Source organism: Serinus canaria, assembly GCF_022539315.1.
Source record: "Serinus canaria isolate serCan28SL12 chromosome 7 unlocalized genomic scaffold, serCan2020 HiC_scaffold_29, whole genome shotgun sequence".
NCBI lineage: Eukaryota > Metazoa > Chordata > Aves > Passeriformes > Fringillidae > Serinus > Serinus canaria.
This window is the reverse complement of record NW_026108147.1, coordinates 4366983-4390268: the sequence shown is the minus strand read 5'-3', so window position 1 is coordinate 4390268 and position 23286 is coordinate 4366983. Positions and strand designations below refer to the sequence as shown.

Here is a 23286-nt window from a genome sequence, read left to right as displayed (position 1 = left end):
GAGTGAGGTGATTCCTCACTAAAGGAACTGTTTTTCTCTCACTTTCTTGCTGACTTTTCACGTCTTGTGTAGGAAGCTGTTTTGTCTGGCTTTTAATTTGTGCTCAATTATAGGTAAACACGAGTCTTCTAGTGACCCTGTACTAAGGATCTGTGATGGGATGTTGATTCTTCCCACCAAAGGGATTCTGAGAATTTGTGGATAGTAGAACGAAGTTTTGTGTTTGTATAATGAGCAGTTCCAACGGGATCTCCCAGAGAACCTTTAAAACAGATTTCTAGCTCCAAAGCCCAGCTCTGATGCATGGAGCAGGTCTGATTCGATGCATCCAGCAAGACTTGACTGGTGCAGAAGGATTAGCTGCAGTCGTGCCCATGATACCAAACACTCAAATATGCCATGTGCTTGGGTTCCCTGGGATGCTGATCACAGCGCTTGGCATTGTGTCTCCTGGAGAGCCTCCTCTGCTGCTCCAGGGGAGAAACTAGTGAGTTGGGTGAGTGCTTTTGGTGCCCTGGCTTTCTCTTCATTGATATTCCTTAGGATTTGTGTGGGGTAGGGTGGGATCCCAAAGCTGATGTGGCTATTCCACCCATCCCCAAGTGTGGGGATGGCTGTGACATCTCACAGACATCCCTGTGCACACTGGGATTGGCCGTGTGAGCATTCACACAACTCCACCTCTGTTGGACACCATGGGTACTTTGTCAATGACTAAAATAATGCCAGAATTAGGCTTTGAATTGTTGTGTGGAAAGACCCCCCTCAAAAGTGCTTATAAATCTCTGCTCAAACCTCCTGGCTCACAAAGCCAACCCTTGCAATTCCTTGAGGCAGGTCTGGGACACTGGAAGTGCTGATTGATGTGGGTCAAATTTCCTGCAGAAACCTGGCATCATCCTTCCTTCTTCTCTGTCTTCTCAGTCTGGAAACCATCTTAAAGAGCTGCTCCACACCTGCCACAGGGTCTGAGTCTCCTAGAGATGAGTTTTCTAAAAGAGAGGAGACAGACCTTGCCTGGGGAAAAGGAGAAGCCTCTGCAGGTCTGAATGGTGATGTGCATGTGACACATCTCCTACACGTGACACATCTCCTGAATATGGAGAAGGTACAGACAGAGGGAAGGAACAAAGTGCAGTCCCAGAGCCACACCTGCCTCCATCCTGGGCACTCTTTACTGTTGAACTGATAGAGATAGGTGGGAGTTATCTGGTCATTCTATGGACTTGGCAGGAATTCCATGCTTGTTCTGCAACCTTCTATCGCATCAGGGATTACACATTCACCACACAGCACATTAAATAAGGATCTATAGCTGGGGTGTGGCACAGATCGATTGAAAGTGCAGAACAGGTGCTGGTGCTTTGGTGCTCTTGGGAATTTCCTTCCCTGGAGGCCCTCAGCTGATCCCTGCAGGAATGGCCCCAGGGCTCAGTGCTGCTCCACCGGTTGTGCTTCTGCTTCTGTCCCTGCTGGGTCTGGCTGCTGCTGGGAAGCTCCTGGAGGTGCCAGTGGATGGGAGCCACTGGCTCAGCATGCGGGAGGTGTTGGACAACCTGAGGCAGAAGGGACACGAGGCGGTTGTGGTGGCACCTGAAGTCTCCATGCACATCAAACCATCAAAAAACTTTGTGATGAAAATGTACTCAGGGCCTATCACACAGGAAGAGATGGAGAATGATTTCATGGCGTTTCTACATGCTTCAATGGAAGATGGATATTTTCTGGAAAGATTTCTTAAATTGTAACAACATATGAAAAGACTCAGTAATTTGGCAGTCAGCAGTTGTGAACATCTCCTGCAAACCAAAGAGCTCATCAGGTACCTTGAGGAGAGCAAGTTTGATGCCATCCTTACAGACCCTGTAATACCTTGTGGGGTGATCCTGGCAGAGCACCTTTCCCTTCCTTCTATTTCTTACGAGGAATCCCGTATGGGTTAGATTTTGAAGCCAGTCAGTGTCCCAATCCTCCTTCCTACGTGCCCAGGTCATTTTCAGACCTGACAGACCAAATGACCTTTTTCCAGCGGGTGAAGAATCTGCTCTTTGACACCCAAAACCTTTTCCTCTGTGATTTTGCCTTTGAACCCTACTCAAAACTGGCTTCCGAGTTCCTGCAGTGGGAGGTGACTGTGCAGGATCTCTTACGGAAAGGCTCTGTTTGGCTCCTGAGGATGGAATTTGTGCTTGACAATCCAAAACCCTTGATGCCCCACATGATTCCCATTGGAGGAGCAAACTGTGCTCACAAGGAGCTGCCTCAGGTGGGTCACACTCTGTTTTTAATTGGTGCTCTGATGGATTTCTGTGTTCAGGAGCCTTTAATCTTGTGTTGAGGATGGGAATTGACTTCCCATGATGTGTGGTTGGATGAAAGCTCCTGGATTTTTCTTTCCTTCTCTTTGCAATTTTAGACAGCAGTCCTGTACCTTCTCACCTCTAAAGTGTGCTGTGCCTTTGCTGTTTTGATTTCACGTATTCAGAGCCATTTTGTGTGACTTTGTGTAACTTGGTGCTCTCTTAGTGAGTGATGAACATGTCTGGGGGGCTGTCAAAGGCTTGCAGTCAGGTGCAATTCCTAATTGTCAAATTGTTGTAGTTGGGTCTGGTGTTTACTGAGAAATGCACCTCAGGCTTCTCTCTTTGTTGCCTCTCCACCTCTTTCTTTGCCAGCGAAATTTTTGTGCTTCTTCAACTGGGTGAAGCAAAAAGCCTTAATCTGGCAGAAGTTGGCAGGGAGGGGGACTTGGGTTAAGAAGCAGCCTCTCTGTTTGCAGGCAGATTTAGGAAAATTTGGCCTGGTGATGGCTGTTTGCAGTGTAGCAGTAAATTTCAGTAGTCTGAAGGGGCTGTGTTGGCTTGGCAGGTGGTGTTGAAGTATGACAAAAGTGCCAAAGGTTTTGTTATAAAACATGAGGCTTATCTGCTGCATCCCCCACATTTATCAGTACCTGAACTTTGTTGCCCATTATGCAGCCTTTTATCATGCCCATGATTTCACAATTGCCACACAGCAGATAAAGCAAGCATACAAATTTGGGCTGTGGCACAGGTTGCTTAGAAGTGCAGAGCAAGCACCAGAGCTGCTGTGCTCCTCCCGAGGGCTCCGGTGCTGTTGGGGATTTCCTTTCCTGGAAGCACTCACCGCATCCCTGCAGAAATGGCCCCGGGGCTCTGGGGGCCTTCTCCACCAGTTGTGCTTCTGCTCCTGTCCCTGCTGGGTCTGGCTGCTGCTGGGAAGCTCCTGGTGACATCAGTGGACGGGAGCCCCTGGTTCAGCATACGGGAGGGGCTGGACATGCTGAGGCAGAAGGGACACGAGGTGGTCGTGGTGGTGCCTGAAGTCTCCTTGAACATCAAAACATCAGAGAACTTTGTGATTAAAAGATACCCGGTCCCTTTCACACAGGAAGATATGGACAATGCAGTCAAAACATTATTTCGTATCATATTTGAAGGTGGATCTTTTCTGGAAAGATATTTTAAAGGAATGGAAAATATGAAAATAGTCTCTGATTTTATCGTCTCCAGTTGTGAACAGCTCTTGCAAAACAAGGAGCTCATCAGGTACCTTGAGGAGAGCAAGTTTGATGCCATCCTTACAGACCCTGTAATACCTTGTGGGGTGATCCTGGCAGAGCACCTTTCCCTTCCTTCTGTCTATTTCTTACGAGGAATCCCGTGTGGGTTAGATTTTGAAGCCAGTCAGTGTCCCAATCCTCCTTCCTACGTGCCCAGGTCATTTTCAGACCTGACAGACCAAATGACCTTTTTCCAGCGGGTGAAGAATCTCCTCTTTGACACCCAAAACCTTTTCCTCTGTGATTTTGCCTTTGAGCCCTACTCAAAACTGGCTTCCGAGTTCCTGCAGCGAGAGGTGACTGTGCAGGATCTCTTACGGAATGGCTCTGTTTGGCTCCTGAGGATGGAATTTGTACTAGACTATCCAAGACCCTTGATGCCCAACATGATTCCCATTGGAGGAGCAAACTGTGCTCACAAGGAGCTGCCTCAGGTGGGTCACACTCTGTTTTTAATTGGTTCTGTGATGGATTTCTGTGTTCAGGAGGCTTTATTCTTGCATTGTAGATGTGAATTGACTTCCGTGATGTGTGGTTGGATGGATGCTCCAGGATTTTTCTTTCCATCTCTTTCCATTTTTAGACAGCAGTACTGTACCTTCTCACCTCTAAAGTGTGCTGTGCCTTTGCTATTTTGATTTCACGTATTCAGAGCCATTTTGTGTGACTTTGTGTAACTTGGTGCTCTCTTAGTGAGTGATGAACGTGTCTCTGGGGCCATCAAAGGCTTGCAATCAGGTGCAATTCCTAATTGACAAATTGTTGTAGTTGGGTCTGGTGTTTACTGAGAAATGCACCTCAGGCTTCTGTCCTTGTTGCCTCTCCACGTCTTTCTTTGCCAGTGAAATTTTTGTGCTTCTTCACCTGGGTGAAGCCAAAAGCCAGAAGGTGGCAGAAGGTGGCAGGCTTGGGGGCTCTCCAGTTGAGAAGCAGCCCCTCTGTTTGCAGGCAGATTTAGGAAAAGTTTGGCCTGGTGATGGCTGTTTGCAGTGTAGCAGCAAATTCCAGGACTATGAATGGGCTGTGTTGGTTCGGCAGGTGGTGCTCAAAGGTGACAGAGCTGCCAAGATTTTTTTAATAGAAACAGAAAGGTTATCTTGTGCATTCCCCAAATTTATCAGCTGTCTGGACTCTGCTGGTGGTTATGCAGCCTTTTATCACACCACTGATTACATATTTACCACAGAGCAGATAAAGCAAGGATACAAAGCTGGGCTGTAGCACAGATTGCTTCAAAGCGCGGAGCGAGCGCTGGAGCTCCTATGCTGTCCCGGGTTTCCTTCCTTGTTGGCATTCAGCTGATCCCTGCAGGAATGGCCCCAGGGCTCCGTGCTGCTCCACCAGTTGTGCTTCTCCTCTTGTCCCTGCTGGGTCTGGCTGCTGCTGGGAAGCTCCTGGTGGTGCCAGTGGACGGGAGCCACTGGCTGAGCATGCGGGAGGTGGTGGACAGCCTGAGGCAGAAGGGACATGATGTTGTCGTGGTGGCGCCTGAAGTGGCTTTGCATATCAAACCATCAAAGAACTTTGTGATGAAAATGTACCCAGTCCCCTACAAACAAGAAGATTTAGACAATGCATTCAAGGCATTTTTTCATATTGCATTTGCAGAAGGATCTTTTCTGGAAAGATATTTTAAAGTATTTGAAGCTATGAAAAGACTCGCTGATTTGGGTGTCTCCAGCTGTGAATATCTCCTGCAAAACAAAGAGCTCATCAGGTACCTTGAGGAGAGCAAGTTTAATGCACTTTTTACAGACCCTGTAGCGCCTTGTGGGGTGATCTTGGCAGAGCATCTTTCCCTTCCTTCTGTCTATTTCTTACGAGGAATCCCGTGTGGGTTAGATTTTGAAGCTACTCAGTGTCCCAATCCTCCTTCCTACGTGCCCAGGTCATTTTCACAACTAACAGACCAAATGACCTTTTTCCAGCGGGTGAAGAATCTGCTCTTTGACACCCAAAACCTTTTCCTCTGTGATTTTGCCTATGACCCATTCTCAAAACTGGCTTCCGAGTTCCTGCAGCGGGAGGTTACTGTGCAGGATCTCTTACGGAATGGCTCTGTTTGGCTCCTGAGGATGGAATTTGTGCTTGACTATCCAAGACCCTTGATGCCCAACATCATTCCCATTGGAGGAGTACACTGTGCTCACAAAGGGCTGCCTCAGGTGGGTCACACTGTTTTTAATTGGTGCTCTGATGGACTTCTGTGTTCAGGAGCCTTTAATCTTGTGTTGAGGATGGGAATCGAGTTCCCACAATGTGTGGTTGGATGAAAGCTCCTGAATTTTTCTTTCCTTCTCTTTCCATTTTTAGACAGTAGTCCTGTACCTTCTCACCCCTAAAGTGTGCTGTGCCTTTGCTGTTTTGATTTCATGTATTCAGAGCCATTTTGTGTGACTTTGTGTAACTTGGTGCTCTCTTAGTGAGTGATGAACATGTCTGGGGGCTGTCAAAGGCTTGCAAGTCAGGTGCAATTCCTAATTGTCAAATTGTTGTAGTTGGGTCTGGTGTTTACTGAGAAACGCACCTCAGGCTTCTGTCCTTGTTGCCTCTCCACGTCTTTCTTTGCCAGCGGAATTTTTGTGCTTCTTCACGTGTGTGAAGCCAAAAGCCTTAATCTGGCAGAAGGTGGAAGGCTGGGGTGCTCTCCGGTTGAGAAGCAGCCTCTCTGTTTCTCGGCAGATTTAGGAAAAGTTTGGCCTGGTGATGGCTGTTTGCAGTGTAGCAGTTAATTCCAGGTGTCTGAAAGGGCTGTTTTGGCTTGGCGGGTGGTGTTGAAGTATGACAAAAGTGCCAATGGTTTTGTTATAAAACGTGAGGCGTATCTGCTGCATCCCCCACATTTATCAGCTGCCTGAATTTATTTGCTGCTGGTTATGCAGCCTTTCATCACAGCACTGATTACGCATTTACCACAGAGCAAATAAGGCAAGGATACAAAGCTGGGCTGTAGCACAGGTTGCTTCAAAGCGCGGAGCGAGCGGTGGAGCTCCTGTGCTGTCCCAGGTTTCCTTCCTTGTTGGCACTCAGCTGATCCCTGCAGGAATGGCCCCAGGGCTCAGTGCTGCTCCACCAGCTGTGTCTTCTGGCCCTGTCCCTGCTGGGTCTGGCTGCTGCTGGGAAGCTCCTAGTGGTGCCAGCAGATGGGAGCCACTGGCTGAGCATGCGGGAGGTTGTGGACATGCTCCAGCAGAAGGGACACAGGGTGATCGTGTTGGCAACTGAAGTCTCCATGCACATCAAACCGTCAAAGAACTTTGTGATGAAAATGTACCCGGTCCCCTACACACAGGAAGAGGTGGAATAAGCATTCTTGGTCTTTTTTCATGGTTCATTGGTAGATGGTTCGGTTTTGAAGAAGTTATTGAAAGGGTACAAGGGTATGAAAGCCCTCACTGACTGTTGGGTCACCAGCTGTGAGCAGCTGCTGCAGAACAAGGAGCTCATCTGGTACCTTGAGGAGAGCAACTTTGATGCCATCCTTACAGACCCTGTATCAACTTGCGGTGTGATCCTGGCTGAGTATCTTTCACTGCCTTCTGTCTATTTCTTACGAGGAGTCCCATGTGGGTTAGACTTAGATGCCAGGCTGTGTCCCAGTCCTCCTTCCTACGTGCCCAGGGTATTTACTGACCTTACAGACCACATGACCTTTCTCCAGCGAGTGAAGAATCTGCTCTTTGACATCCCAAATGTTTTCCTCTGTGATTTTGTATTTGAACCCTACTCAAAACTGGCTTCCGAGTTCCTGCAGCGGGAGGTGACTGTGCAGGATCTCTTGCGGAAGGGCTCTGTTTGGCTCCTGAGGATGGAATTTCTGCTTGACTATCCAAGGCCTTTGATGCCCAACATCATTCCCATTGGATGAGCAAACTGTGCTCACAAGGAGCTTCCTCAGGTGGGTCACACTCTGTTTTTAATTGGTGCTATGATGGATTTCTGTGTTCAGGAGCCTTTAATCTTGTGTTGGGGATGGGAATTGACTTCCCTGATGTGTGGTTGGAGGAATTTTTCTCTCCCTTCCCATTTGTAGGCAGCAGTCCTGTACCTTCTCACCTCTAAAGTGTGCTGTGCCTTTGCTGTTTTGATTTCATGTATTCAGAGCCATTTTGTGTGACTTTGTGTAACTTGGTGCTCTCTTAGTGAGTGATGAACGTGTCTGTGGGGCTGTCAAAGGCTTGCAATCAGTTGCAATCCCTAATTGGCAAATTGTTGTAGTTGGGTCTGGTGTTTACTGAGAAACGCACCTCAGGCTTCTGTCCTTGTTGCCTCTCCACGTCTTTCTTTGCCAGTGAAAATTTTGTGCTTCTTCACCTGGGTGAAGCCAAAAGCCAGAATCTGGCAGAAGCTGGAAGGCTGGGGGGCTCTCCGGTTGAGAAGCAGCCCCTCTGTTTGCAGGCAGATTTAGGAATGTTTTGTCTTGGTGATCATGGCTGTGTGAGCGAATTTGAACTGTCTCAAGCGCCTACAGCGGCTTGCCAAATGGTGATCAAAGGTGATAAAAGTGGCAAAGGTGTTCTTATAAACCCCGAGGCTTATCTTTTGCATCTCCTATATTTACAGCTTCCTGAATTCTTCTGCTTGTTTTGCAACCATTTGTCTCAGCATTGATTACACATTTACCACAGAGCAGATAAAGCAAGGATAAAAGTTGGGCTGTGGCACAGATTGCTTAGAAGCACGGAGCGAGCTCTGGAGCTCCTGTGCTGCCGCGGGTTTCTTTCCTTGTTGGCACTCAGCTGATCCCTGCAGGAATGGCCCCAGGGCTCAGTGCTGCTCCACCAGTTGTGTTTCTCCCCCTGTCCCTGCTGGGTCTGGCAGCTGCTGGGAAGCTCCTGGTGGTGCCAGCAGATGGGAGCCACTGGCTGAGCATGCGGGAATTGCTGGACATGCTCCAGCAGAAGGGACATGAGGTGGTTGTGGTGGCACCGGAGGTCTCCTTGCACATCAAACCATCCAAGACCTTTGTGATGAAAATGTACCCGGTCTCCTTCACTCAGGACGAGCTGGATACAGTTTTCAAAGGATGAGTAATGGATTTATTCAAAGAAGGACCTTTTCTGGAAAGAGTTATTAGACAGTACCAACAGGCAAAGAAGACCTCTGCTCTGTTCCTGGCCACCTGCACAAACTTTAACCACAGCAAGGAGCTCATCAGGTACCTTGAGGAGAGCAAGTTTGATGCTGTCCTCACAGATCCTGTCCTCCCCTGTTGGGCAATACTGGTTGAGTATCTTTCCCTGCCTTCCTTGTATTTCCTGCAACAAATTCCATGTGGTTTGGAGTATCAGGCCACCCAGTACCCCAATCCTCCTTCCTATGTCCCCAGAGTATTTACAGACCTTACAGACCACATGACCTTTCTCCAGCGGGTGAAGAACATGCTCTATGACCTCCCCAACTTCTTCCTCTGCGATGTTGTCTTCCAACCTTATGCAGAACTGGCTTCAGAGTTCCTCAAGCGGGAGGTGATCGTGCTGGATCTCCTGCGCCAGGCTTCCATTTGGCTCATGAAGCTGGACTTTGTCTTGCACTTCCCAAAACCCTTGATGCCCAACATGGTTTTGATTAGTGGAGTAAATTGTGCTTACAAGAAACTAAATCAGGTGGGTCATGCTCTGTTTTCTCTTGCAGGCTTTAGAAATCTCTGGGAAGCTGAAACACAGCTTTCGTTTGAAAGGAGGATTTCAAACTGCTTGTGCTTTGCAGGGAGGTGCTGGTTCTGGTTTGTGTGAAGGACTATCAGAGTAGAAAGTTGGAGAAAGTGTTGTATATGGAATTAGCTCTGCTGGAATTCCCATTGGTGCTGTGACTCTGTCTCAAGGCAGCTTTGGATAGAAGTGGGTTCCTCAGAGCCTCTTCCATCAAGGCTGTTGGTGTGACGCAAGACAAGCTTTTAACTGAGGATGTGTTCATTTATCCTCTGATCCAGTCTGCCCAATTTCATCTGCAATTCTGTCTCCTTTCGTTCCTTCAATGAAGGATTTTCAATGCTCTGAATTGTCATAGGAACATCAGACATTGTCTCCTGGAAGGACATTGGAGGTCTCTCTGAGAACCTCCTATCAAGGCATGTCCAGTTAGGTCAGGATGTTCTTTCCACTCTCTTGTCCAGTTTTAAGTGTCCCTGCAATCTTTAATTATTGGTACCTTTGTGTAACCTGGTACTCTCTTAGTGAGTGAAGAATTAGTGGGTTGGCCTGTCAAAGCCTTGCCGTCCGGCGCAATCTCTATGTAGCAAATTATTGTAGTTGGGTCTGGTGTTTACTGAGAAATGCACCTCAGGCTTCTGTCCTTGTTGCCTCTCCACGTCTTTCTTTGCCAGTGAAGTTTTTGTGCTACTACACCCAGGTATTTCCAAAGCTGGAAACAGGAGGAGCTGGGGAGGCCTGGGGGTCTCAGGTTGAGAAGAACACCCTCTTTTTGCAGGCAGATCTAGGAAAAGTTTGGCCTGGTGATCATGTCTGTGTGAGGCGCAACTGCAAATTTCAGATGTGTCAAGGGGTGGTGTTAGATTGGCAGGTGGTGTTGAAGTGTGACAAAAGTGCCAAAGGTTTTGTTATAAAACATGAGGCCTATCTGCTGCATCCCCCACATTTATCAGCTGCCTGAACTTTGCTGCCCATTATGCAGCCTTTTATCATGCCCATGATTTCACAATTGCCACACAGCAGATAAAGCAAGGATACAAATTTGGGCTGTGGCACAGGTTGCTTAGAAGTGCAGGGCAAGCACCAGAGCTGCTGTGCTCCTCCCGAGGGCTCCGGTGCTGTTGGGGATTTCCTTTCCTGGAAGCACTCACCGCATCCCTGCAGAAATGGCCCCGGGGCTCTGGGGGCCTTCTCCACCAGTTGTGCTTCTGCTCCTGTCCCTGCTGGGTCTGGCTGCTGCTGGGAAGCTCCTGGTGACATCAGTGGACGGGAGCCCCTGGTTCAGCATACGGGAGGGGCTGGACATGCTGAGGCAGAAGGGACACGAGGTGGTCGTGGTGGTGCCTGAAGTCTCCTTGAACATCAAAACATCAGAGAACTTTGTGATTAAAAGATACCCGGTCCCTTTCACACAGGAAGATATGGACAATGCAGTCAAAACATTATTTCGTATCATATTTGAAGGTGGATCTTTTCTGGAAAGATATTTTAAAGGAATGGAAAATATGAAAATAGTCTCTGATTTTATCGTCTCCAGTTGTGAACAACTCTTGCAAAACAAAGAGCTCATCAGGTACCTTGAGGAGAGCAACTTTGATGCCATCCTTACAGACCCTGTAATACCTTGTGGGGTGATCCTGGCAGAGCACCTTTCACTGCCTTCTGTCTATTTCTTACGATTACTCCCGTGTGGGTTAGATTCTGAAGCCAGTCAGTGTCCCAATCCTCCTTCCTACGTGCCCAGGTCATTTACAGACCTGACAGACCAAATGACCTTTTTCCAGCGGGTGAAGAATCTGCTCTTTGACACCCAAAACCTTTTCCTCTGTGATTTTGCCTTTGAACCCTACTCAAAACTGGCTTCCGAGTTCCTGCAGCGGGAGGTGACTGTGCAGGATCTCTTACGGAAAGGCTCTGTTTGGCTCCTGAGGATGGAATTTGTGCTTGACTATCCAAGACCCTTGATGCCCAACATGATTCCTATTGGAGGAGCAAACTGTGCTCACAAGGAACTTCCTCAGGTGGGTCACACTCTGTTTTTAATTGGTGCTATGATGGATTTCTGTGTTCAGGATCCTTTAATCTTGTGTTGAGGATGGGAATCGAGTTCCCATGATGTGTGGTTGGATGAATGCTCCTGGATTTTTCTTTCCGTCTCTTTCCATTTTTAGACAGCAGTCCTGTACCTTCTCACCCCCAAAGTGTGCTGTGCCTTTGCTGTTTTGATTTCATGTATTCAGAGCCATTTTGTGTGACTTTGTGTAACTTGGTGCTCTCTTAGTGTGTGATGAACGTGTCTGTGGGGCTGTCAAAGGCTTGCAATCAGTTGCAATCCCTAATTGGCAAATTGTTGTAGTTGGGTCTGGTGTTTACTGAGAAATGCACCTCAGGCTTCTGTCCTTGTTGCCTCTCCACGTCTTTCTTTGCCAGTGAAATTTTTGTGCTTCTTCACCTGGGTGAAGCAAAAAGCCAGAAGGTGGCAGAAGGTGGCAGCCTGGGGGGCTCTCCGGTTGAGAAGTAGCCTCTCTGTTTGCAGGCAGATTTAGGAAAATTTGGCCTGGTGGTGGCTGTTTGCAGTGAAGCAGTAAATTCCAGGTGTCTGAAGGGGCTGTGTTGGCTTGGCAGGTGGTGCTCAAAGGTGACAGAGCTGCCAAAAAATTTTTAGTAGAAACACGAGGCTTATCTGCTGCATCCCCCACGTTTATCAGCTGCCTGAATTTATTTGCTGCTGGTTATGCAGCCTTTCATCCCAGCAGTGATTACACATTTACCACAGAGCAGATAAAGCAAGGATACAAAGCTGGGCTGTAGCACAGATTGCTTCGAAGCGCGGAGCGAGCTCTGGAGCTCCTGTGCTGTCCCGGGTTTCCTTCCTTGTTGGCACTTGGCTGATCCCTGCAGGAATGGCCCCAGGGCTCAGTGCTGCTCCACCAGTTGTGCTTCTCCTCCTGTCCCTGCTGGGTCTGGCTGCTGCTGGGAAGCTCCTAGTGGTGCCAGTGGATGGGAGCCACTGGCTCAGCATGCGGGAATTGCTGGACATGCTCCAGCAGAAGGGACATGAGGTGGTCGTGGTGGCACCTGAAGTCTCCCTGCAGATCAAACCATCCAAGACCTTAGTGATGAAAACCTACTCAGTGCCTTTCACTCAGGAAGAGATGGATACAGTTTTCAAAAGGTCAGTAATGGATTTATTCAAAGAAGGACCTTTTCTGGAAAGAGTTATTAGACAGTACCAACAGGCAAAGAAGACCTCTGCTCTGTTCCTGGCCACCTGCACAAACTTAATCCACAGCAAGGAGCTCATCAGGTACCTTGAGGAGAGCAAGTTTGATGCTGTCCTCACAGATCCTGTCCTCCCCTGTGGGGCAATACTGGCTGAGTATCTTTCCCTGCCTTCCGTGTATTTCCTGCAACAAATTCCATGTGGTTTGGAGTATCAGGCCACCCAGTGCCCCAATCCTCCTTCCTATGTCCCCAGAGTATTTACAGACCTTACAGACCACATGACCTTTCTCCAGCGGGTGAAGAACATGCTCTATGACCTCCCCAACTTCTTCCTCTGCGATGTTGTCTTCCAACCTTATGCAGAACTGGCTTCAGAGTTCCTCAAGCGGGAGGTGACTGTGCCGGATCTCCTGCGCCAGGCTTCCATTTGGCTCATGAAGCTGGACTTTGTCTTGCACTTCCCAAAACCCTTGATGCCCAACATGGTTTTGATTAGTGGAGTAAATTGTGCTTACAAGAAGTTAAGTCAGGTCGGTCCCTTTCTGTTTTCTCTTCTTGTCCTTGCAGGCTTTAGAAATCTCTGGGAAGCTGAAACTCAGCTTTCATTTGAAAGGAGGATTTCAAACTGCTCGTGCTTTGCAGGGAGGTGCTGGTTCTGGTTTGTGTGAAGGACTATCAGAGTAGAAAGTTGGAGAAAGTGTTGTATATGAAATTAGCTCTGCTGGAATCCCCATTGGCTCTGTGCCCCCTGCTCCAAGCCAGCTTTGGCTTTGGAGTTGGCTGTTCATGTTGTGGTAGACATATTTTGTTTTGAGGAGCACTCCGTTTATCCTCTGTCTGATTTCCTCAACTATTCTTTCTTTTTTTTTTTCTTTTCCTTAAAGAGGGATTCTCTGTACTTTGTCTTGTCATAAACTCAGAAAACCTTGTCACCTGGAAGGACATTTATGGCCTCTCTGAGAACTTCCTCTCAGAATATGTCCAGGTCAGGTTGTTCCTTTCTCTCTCTTGTCCAGGTTAAATTATCTCCTCTAGAGAACATACCTTATTATATCCAATTGATTCCTGTATCCAGCTTGAATTTTCCATATTGCAGGGATTGTTGCCTCTTGTTCTGTCACTGGTAATCTCATAATTTTCTTTAACTTTTTGTCATCTCCTGCATTCAAGCTGTAGTGCACCTGTCCTGTGGCATGGAATTATCCCATTCCTGAGGTAGAACTTTTGCATCTGCCTTTGGTGACCTTCATGAGGCTTTTATAGGCCTAATTTTCCAGCTCATATGCTCCATATTTAAATTTATATTCAGCATCGAAAAACAAAATTTAAGTTACTTTATTCTTCTAAAGTGAATTCATGTCAGCCATTTCTTTAATGTGCTTTCAAGTAGATTCTGTGGTTTGCAGAGTATCCTCATGGATTCTATTTTTAATAATAACTACTCCTGTTGGGTTTTTCAGATATTTGCTTTACAAAATGCTGAGATAAGTGATATTTCAGAAAAATCCCAATCTCACACAGTAAAAATGGAGGATTTTAAAGACGATTCAAACTTGGCACTCAAACTAGAAAAGCAGAGAGGGAATAAAGTGCACAACTAAACCTATGAAAATAATTGTGGCAGAGGTCTGTAAAATCTGGAAAATCATAGCTAAAGGCACAAGGAGAACTGATAGTTTCTCCCAATATTTGTAGTATGACTAACAATGAAATGCAACAAGCTTAACAAAGGGGAGTATTTTTCCACGCCATGACCCAAAAAACCCCAAATCAGCCTCTCAGGAGGTGTAGATTTTCTTTTCCGTAGACAAACCCTCAGAATTTAAAAGGGATTTAGGGGGTTAATAAGAGGTACAGGCTGCCTGCCTGGAGAGATAATAATGGATTCCCTTTGCTCAGATATTTGGTTTACTGTTTCCAGCTTACAACCTTGGCACTCAGTTCTGTACTTTTGCTTGACTTTCTCCTGCTATCTCATCTTTGGCATAGGCTGGACTTGTGGACTTCAGTCTCTGCACTCGTAAACACGTGGAGGGCGTTCATGTGCTGCTCAAAATCCAGTGTCACAACTTCTATGAACTTTTGCTGAACTTGTGTGAACTTTTCTTTTTTTTTTTCAATCTTTTCTGAGCTTGGCCTCAAGGGTTTGGATTGAGGGGGTTTTCTTACCTCTTTATTGTTGTTTTATAGGGTTTTGTTTTAGTGTCTCACAGATGATACAAGTTTGGCTGAAATGTTAGCAAAACTTAACTAGGTGGGAGTGATTAGGTACCAAATACGAGGATTTGAGAGGCCTTTATGCAGGGTAAGAGTGTTTCTGCAACTCTGAGTTCACTACCTGAGTATGTACTGCCACCTTAAGGCTTGTTGAATGCTGCATCACCTCATTATTTGAGGTCTTTTTACCACAGAAATGAGGAAATGCAGCCCTGGCAGATGAGAATTGCTTGCCTCTGCCTCCTGTAGTTTTTGGTCTTTCAACGCTACCCCACTGCGAGCTAGAGCCACAGTTCTGCTTCAGCAGCTGCAGAGTGGGACTGCATCAAATCATGGAACTGTTAAAGTTGGAAAAGCTCTCTAAACTCAGAGTCCAACCATTAATCCAGCACTGCCAGGTCTCCCAATAAACTGTGGCCCGAAGTGCCCCATCCGCACATTTTTTGAAGGTTGCCAGGGATGGTAATTTCACCACTGCCCTGGACAGCCCCTTCCAGTGCCTGACAACCCTTTCCATGAAGAAATTTTTCCAAATATCCAATCTAAACCTCCCCACTGATGTCTGAAATTCCTTCCTATTTAGTGCATTTTCCATAAATGTTACAGTCCTACTTGCTGGCTTTTAAGAACCCCTTTTCTTTAATAGGCCACATGGAGGACCTCCTCTCCAAGTCAACATTTTAGGACACACTAAGTCTTAATCTTAGAGTAACACTTAGGACTAGACTTGGAGTGTATTTATCACACTCAGGTGCCTTTGGCAAAGGTAGCCATTTCATGGATCAGATTTCCCATCATTCCTACCTGCTCCAAGAGAGCCCTTGCAGGCCTGGAGAAACTGCTCAGAGTTCACTCTGTTCATGAGTGCTTGGTTGGGGGGGTCTAAAAGGATCTGTCTTCTCCAGCCGGCTCTTGTCCAGATACTATTGCCATTTCTTGTGTGGCTCTTGTAAACTTGCAAACTTTTTGCATCCGGCTTTTCTCTTCCCGTGTGGAATATGCCATAATGGCAGGAGAGATCTGCTTGGCCAAGCCCTTCTGTCCACAAGTATGGACTTCCACATACCATGTACCACAGCCAAGCCTTCTGAAATTTGGGAAAGGGACTGTTATTAAGAATTTTCAAACCTAATTGTCCCATAGCCTCTCACCCCGAACTCCCATGGCCCCTCTTGAGCAAGAGCCTCATAGTCTGCTGCATCATTGCTTTTCAAAAAGATATTTAGCCTTGAGCTATTCACCTATGAACTCTGATGGCCCCTCTTGAGCACAAACTGTGCTTTCTGCTCTATCACTGCTTTGCTAAAAAGGTGAAAGGTGGTTGGTTAATGTGTTACCCAAACTTTGGTGACTCTGCTGCTCCTCGTGCCTGCTCCTGCTTGCCATGGAGGACATTCTCTGAACTCCAGCCACCATCCTGAGCAAAGATTGGGAGGTTAGGTCTTGCTTGTCAACAGTGCAACACAGTTCTTGTGATATAAGCTCTGTGGAATGGCCATAAATTTGATTACTGACTTGAATCTGGCCTGGGACATTTGAGTGCACAGTGAGTCACTTGAAACAACCCTGACACAGCAAAACCCCTCCATGAACAACTGCTTTTTATACTGATTATTCTGAATAATCTGAGATAACCTAAATGAATAGCACAGCATAGGTGCCTTGATAGGACTTTAATCAAGGCTTTTATCAGCAATATGGTCTTTGAACTCCAATAACTTGTGTCAATAAACATTTTGTAGAAATAGAACATTGAAGTCCAGCACAATATAAATGAGGTACAAGGAGATTTTTCTTCATATGCTGCTGAACAACGTAAGGAGGAGCAGCTAGTTTCTTTGCCTGCCCCATGACAGTTATGTGGAGGCACCAGGTACATGCTGGGCTTGTGCTTTTCCTTGCTTTCTGGAGTCTGGCAGATGGTGGGAAGCTCTTGGTGGTGCCTCAGGATGGAAGTCACTGGCTGAGCATGCGGATGGTCCTGGAGAAACTCTGGGAGAAGGGGCATGAAGTCGTGGCCGTGGTTCCTGATGCTGCCTTGCTCTTGAAAAGCTCCCAGTCCTTCACTGTCAAGACATATCCGGTGCCTTACACCCAGGAGTTTGTAGACGAATCCTACCAGAAGCTAGGGCAAAATAGCTTTGAGACCCTAACCTTCTCACTTTTATTTAGAAACATCACAGAGCTGACCAACATGTTCACTTCTGCTTGTCGGCATCTCTTATCTGACAAAGAACTCATGAAGTACCTCCAGGACAGCAAATTCGATGCCATCATGATGGACCCTGTGCTGCCCTGTGGGCCAATTCTGGCTGAGTATCTCTCCCTCCCCTCTGTGTACTTCATGCGTGGCCTTCCTTGCACCTTAGACTACAAAGCCACGCAGTCTCCCAGCCCTGTATCCTACGTGCCCAAGACTTTATCATCTCTTTCCGACCACATGGCATTCCCAGAGCGCGTGAAGAACTTCCTGATCGGGTTCTCAGAGCCTTTGCTTTGCCACCTGTTTTATTTAAAATTTGAGCGCTTGGCCTCTGAGTTCCTGCAGAGGGATGTAACAATACAGGAGCTGTTCAGCCAAGCATCAGTTTGGCTGATGAGATACGACTTTGTTTTTGAGTATCCGCGCCCCATCATGCCCAACATGGTCTATATTGGAGGCATCAACTGTCTGCAGAAGCAGCCACTCTCAAAGGTTTGTCGTTGCTTACCCTGAGAGTGCTTGTTCAAGATGTGCTTTTTCTAAGTGTTTCATGTAGTGATATTTGTGTGCTTGAGGCAGGGTGTGATCAAATCCCAGGATGGCATGGGAGTGGGAATCTTGGGCTTTGAGATGATCACAAGGCTTGCTGAAGGGTTTTTCTCCAGGAGAGCTTCTGTCAAGTTGTCACCATCACTCATGGCACGCTGTATATCCAGGCAAATGGCAAAATAATTCTAAGTCAGAGGATCTAATATCCCTAAGGAATGTGCAATGCCACTTAATTGTAGGAGACTTGATTGAACAAAAATTGGGAATATAGAATTAACTCTGTGGATATACCCAGGCACTTTTGCTGTGCCACTGAACATGAAGCTGGGCCAAGCACAGAACATCAGGAGAGGGGCTCAGGCTGGGTTTTAGGAAAAGGTTCTTCCCCCAGAGGGTGCTGGGCACTGCCCAGACTCCCCAGGGAATGGGCACAACCCCAGGCTGCCAGAGCTCCAGGAGGGTTTGGACAGTGCTCTCAGGGATGGACAGGGTGGGATTATTGGGGTGTCTGTGCAGGGCCAGGGGTTGGATCAATGATCCCTGTGGGTCAGGAAATTCTAACTGGGGATATTCTATGTGCGCCAACAGCCCAAAACCAGGGGTGTGCAAAGACAGCAGAGGGAGCTCTGCTGCCTCTGGATTTGTGCAAGCAGCAGTGCAAGATAGCAAATAAGAGGGTGGTTGGGAAAGGAAGCCTTCAGGATTGTAACTACTGTCCCTTATTCAGATTCCCCTCGTGCTGTGCAAATAGTACAGATTTCCCTGGGTTATTCTGCTTTCAGACACTGTGGTGTTGTGACAGCCGGAGTTATTGCTCAACACATTTACTACTGTAAATTCAGGACTTTCACTTTGATAACTGCTGTGATAGAGCAACAAATCTGGAGATAAACCTTTACAAGCCACTGTATCAAACCTCTATCAATCTTAACTTCTTGGTTACACTCTGGGGGCATAAAGCAATCCAAAGGTCAGATTCATGCTGCGTTTCATGTCCAATCAGTGCAGTGGACTCAAGGCAGGGGGTTGATCATTAACTGGATGTTAATGATATAGTGATTGCTGGTCAGCCCATTCATGGCTCTCATTCAGCCTCTCAGCACCACAGGCTGTTGGTCAGTCCTCCCTCCTGGTGTCAGTCCAAATATTCAGCTTCACCTCATGGCAGCCACTCACTGAAAGCCTTCCCTGTGAACAGATGATAAACCCGATATTTACCCACAGTTAAAAATTACCCCAGTTTCTGCCTGTTAAAAATTAAAAATCTACCATAGTTAAAATTCAAGTGGGAAACATGCCGTGATTCATTCCTCGTCCCCGGCCGCAGTTTCACCGCTGTTTTTAACTTCGCTAGCAGCACCAAGGAAATGGTTTCTCCAAAGCCAGGATTTCTTTCTCTGGCCTCTTGGGCTGTGTTTTTCCTGCTGCTGTGGACTTCTGGTGAAGGTGGGAAGCTCTTGGTCATGCCCATCGATGGCAGCCACTGGCTCAGCACACTCCCAGTCGTAGAGAAGCTCAGGGACAAGGGACACGAAATCGTGGTGGTTGCGCCAGAGATAAATGTGCGGATCCATTCCTCCCCAATTTACACCTTGAAAACCTACCCTGTGTCCTACACCAAGGAGTTTTTGGAGGCAGAGTTTAAAGAGATGGGCCACAGGAGTTTCACACCTCATCCCTTCTTGGAAAAACTCTCCAAAATTGCCAATTTTACAAGCATGTTCTTGGATTCCTGCAAGCGTCTCCTGTCTGACAAAGAGCTGATCCAATACCTTGAAGGAAGCAAATTTGATGCCATCTTTATGGATCCCTTCTTCCCATGTGGGCAGATACTGGCAGAACATCTGTCCCTGCCCTCCGTGTACTTCCTGCGGGGGCTGCCGTGCAGCGTGGAGTTCCAGGCCACGATGTGTCCCAGCCCTCCTTCCTACGTCCCGCGGTTCTTCACGCGCTCCATGGACCACATGTCCTTCTGGCAGCGCCTGGGCAACCTCCTGGCCACCCTGGGCAACTCCCTGGCCTGCTCTGTGCTTTATTCCCCCTATGATCCCTTGATCCGGGAGTTCCTGCAGCGGGAGGCGACCATGCCCGAGCTGTTCAGCCACGCCGCTGTTTGGCTCATGAAATACGACTTTGTCTTTGAGTACCCCAGGCCCCTCATGCCCAACATGGTCTTGGTCGGAGGCATAGGCTGCACTCGGGAAAACAAATTATCCCAGGTTAGTTCCCGCTTTTTCCCTCAGTTCAGCTGTGGGTGCGCTGTGAGCTCTCTCCAGGAGATGGAGCTCCCAGGCTGGAATAAAGGATGCCAGGTGGAAGTGGCTGGGAGTGCATTTTGCACCGCTGCATCCCTTCACCAATGAGGGAAGTGTTGCTTTGTGGGATACCTCGGCATTGCCAGTCAAACTTGCACCAAAAAAAAAAAAAGGCTTTTTCTTTTCCAGTTGTCCTGTCTATTTCCATTCCCTTTTCCTTTTTGCTTTCTCCAGCTTCCTTAAAAGGGGCAGTGGAGGGACAGCTCCAATCTCTGCTCTCTGTGCCAGGGACAGCACCCGAGGGAGTGGCTGGAGCTGTGTTGGGGATGTTTAGGTTGGATTTTAGGAAAAGGTTCTTCCTCCAGAGGGTGCTGAGCACTGCTCAGGCTCCCCAGGGAATGGGCACAGCCCCAGGCTGTCAGAGCTCCAGGAGTGTTTGGCCACTGCTCCTAGGGATGCACAGGGTGGAATTGTTGGGCTGTCTGTGCAGGGCCAGGGGTTGGACTTTGATCCTTGTGGGTCCCTTCCAACTGAGGAAGTTCCATGAACTTCAGACAGTTCAGGCAGGCTGGAATTAAATCCTCATCACCAGTGAAGCAGCACATCTGCCACTTTTGTGTAAAATACTCTGCACTGAAACTGTATTTTGCTTCAACTGTGCCAAAAATTCTCAGTATGGGATATCTCCCACTTTCCATTAAGAAATCCTCCTAATCATCTTATTTTTTGCATGAGTCTCCACTGCAGATTTTGTAAAAGTATGAGCAGGTGCTGATTAAAACCGGTACTAAAATAACCGGCATATCCCCAAAGCAGGGCTGCAAAGAGATTCCTCATAGTAAGAGAACTTCTGAGCAGAAAGTTAGACTTTGGAACTCAAAAACATCTAAAAAACAAAGTAGAACTGGTGTCCCACAGAATATAAATAGGATTAAATATGCCTTGAGACAGCCACAAAAATATGAAAAAGAGCATAAACTGACAGAGTCAGTCTCTGCTGTCCCTGCCCGTGGCAGGGAGGTGGAATGAGACAATCTCTGAAGTCCCTTCCAACCCAAAGCATTCCATGGTTCTCTGGTTATCCCCTCAGATCCCAGAGATAACATGGCAATTGCCAGACTTACAGAAACATTTAGATAATTGTTTTCCCCTTATTTAACTCTGATGCCTGCAACAATTTCCTCCAGTTTTGCCTTTCCTTCCTTGGCTCAACCAAACATTTTTCTATTTCAAAGAATTTTTGCTCCAGCCTTGGGCTGTTTTTTTCTGCTTCATTGGAATCTTTTTGTTCCTGGATTCCACTGCTAGATCTCCTTCTATTATTTAAATCACTCAGACAAAAGAGAGATAGAACTGGCAGCAGTTCAGTGTTATCACACCCAAAGCAGATACAATAAATCCAGATATTAGAAATTTGAGATACCTGCTGTCAGAACCCTCTGCCAGGATTTTCATTTTCTCTTGTAGCTGCATGGCCTGGAAAGAAGAACATCAGCTCTGAATCCAGGCTTGGGTTAAATGTGCCCATTTTTACTTCCCAAAGACTCATTTTCTCTAGGATCATAGGACAGGTTGGGGTGGAAGGGATGTTGAAGCTCATCCAGTCCAATCCCCTGCCATGGCAGGGACACCTCCCACTAGCCCAGGTGGCTCCAAACCCCATCCATCCTCCCCTTGGACACTGCCAGGGATCCAGAGGCAGCCACAGCTGCTCTGGGCACCCTGTGCCAGAGGTCTGTGAGACCTCCCCACCCTCAGAGAGAAGAATTTCTTCCTGATCCCTAACACAAATTTCTCCTCTTTTGGTTTGAACCCATTACTCCCTGTCCCATCACTCCAGTTCTTCATGAAAAGTCCTTCTCCAGCTTCCTTCTGGGCTTCTTCAGAAGGAAAGGCTTTGAGGTCTCCACACAAAAATCTTCCCTGCTTCAGGCTGAACAGGATGTCCCATAAGGGAGGTGCTCCTAACTCCTTGTCAACTCCATGGTTCTCCTCTGGATTGCTCCAACAGTCCCATGTCCTTCTTATGCTGATGACCCCAGACCTGGATGTGGGATCCAGGTGTGGTCTCACGAGAGGGGGAGAATCCCATCCCTGGACCTGCTGGCCGTGCTGCTTTGGATGCAGAGCTGCCAATAACAACAACTCCTTTTCCTGGTCCCAATTTTGTCGTGCTCTCTGCTTGTTCTGTTGCCTTTCCAGAGAGTTTTGCGGGAAGGTGGCAGCAATTCCAGCCTCAGACAAGAGAAAGGGCTATGACTAAAGTCTTGCTTTCCTTTGGCAGGAATTCGAAGCCGTGGTGAATGCCTCTGGAGAACATGGCATCGTTGTCTTCTCGCTGGGCTCCATGGTGTCCGAGATTCCCATGAAGAAAGCCATGGAAATCGCGGAGGCCTTGGGAACAGTCCCGCAGACGGTACCAATCCCCTCTTCCCCTTCCAGCAGAGCAGCTCCATGCTGTTCTCAGCTCCTCCCTCCCTTCTCCTGCTGGGATCTGACGTGGGCTTTGCTTCCCTTGCCAGGTCTTCTGGCGCTACACAGGCAAGGCACCCCCCAACCTGCCCAAGAACGTGAAGCTCGTCAAGTGGCTGCCTCAGAATGACCTCCTGGGTAGGTGTGACACCCTGCGCTGGCACCAGGCTGCTGTGGTGAGGCCCCAGGGGCATCATCTGTGGGTCAGGTGTGAGTTACCATCCCCTGACCCAGCACTGAGGCTCACAAACCTTCCTTTGCTGGTGGAGCCAGAGCTTGTCCTTTAGGAACTTGTCTGGGAATCGTTGAATTATGAAACAACTCTGTTTGAAAAGGCTTTCCAACACTCTATAGTCAAAGACGAGAGCCTTTATGTCTAACTAAGCAGTCTCAACAGCCAGCTGTGTTTTTGTCCTGTCTTCTGGCCTGAAAAGAAGCTTCATAGTCCTCAAGGGAGCACTTCCAGACAGGTCTTTGGGCTTTTAAAGTGGTGGAATTGTTGCCAGGATTTGCTGGTAACAGAACAGGTTCAATTTTGAGAGACCTTCACTACCATGGAAGAGATGGTGAAAAACTAATTGGTGGTAACATCCTTTCTAACCTCTCCTGGCTCTGGTTTAATCCTAAAGTTAAAGGATTACCTAAAACCAAGACAGAGGTCTACAAAGTTCCAATCCCTAAGTCTGACCATGAGGGATGATGCTCACAGCAGCCCCAAATCCTTGATTTATCCCAACCACGGCCCTTTCTGGGGCATGTTCTTGCCCCAGGGACGACGTGCTGGCAGTCAGGAATTCCAGGAGCTGACACAAGCCTGCTTTTCCCTCCACAGCCCACCCCAAGACTCGTGCTTTCATCACCCACGGAGGCTCCCACGGAGTTTATGAGGGAATCTGCAATGCAGTGCCCATGGTGCTGATGCCTCTCTTTGGGGACCAGATGGACAACGCCAAGCGAGTGGAGTCCCGGGGAGCAGGGCTGACCCTCAACATCCTGGAGATGACTTCCAGTGACATCTCCAACGCCCTGAAAGCAGTGATCAACGACAAAAAGTCAGTACCAGAGGCACAGCCTTCCCCCTTCTTAATGTGCAGCCCCAGCATGTTCACTTCCAGCTTAACAGGGTGTTTT

The 23286-nt window shown here is 47.7% G+C and overlaps 1 protein-coding gene across 12 annotated transcripts in view; it reads left to right on the top strand.

Annotated features, from left to right (window-relative positions):
- The window catches only part of LOC103814601 (UDP-glucuronosyltransferase 1A7-like), a 64040-nt gene that overhangs the window by 36528 nt on the left and 4226 nt on the right, over positions 1–23286 (top strand). For 6 of the 12 annotated variants that reach the window (XM_050987596.1, XM_050987595.1, XM_018911889.3 and 3 more), the window contains 3 exons: positions 21968–22099; positions 22206–22293; positions 22988–23207. In XM_050987596.1, coding sequence (XP_050843553.1) covers positions 21968–22099; positions 22206–22293; positions 22988–23207 — 440 coding nt within the window. Of the gene's footprint in view, positions 1–3053; positions 4018–4810; positions 5749–10291; positions 11256–12043; positions 12990–17143; positions 17372–18725; positions 19648–21967; positions 22100–22205; positions 22294–22987; positions 23208–23286 lie in introns of those variants that run through there. The other 6 variants (XM_050987598.1, XM_018911884.3, XM_018911883.3 and 3 more) reach the window with 6 other exon arrangements.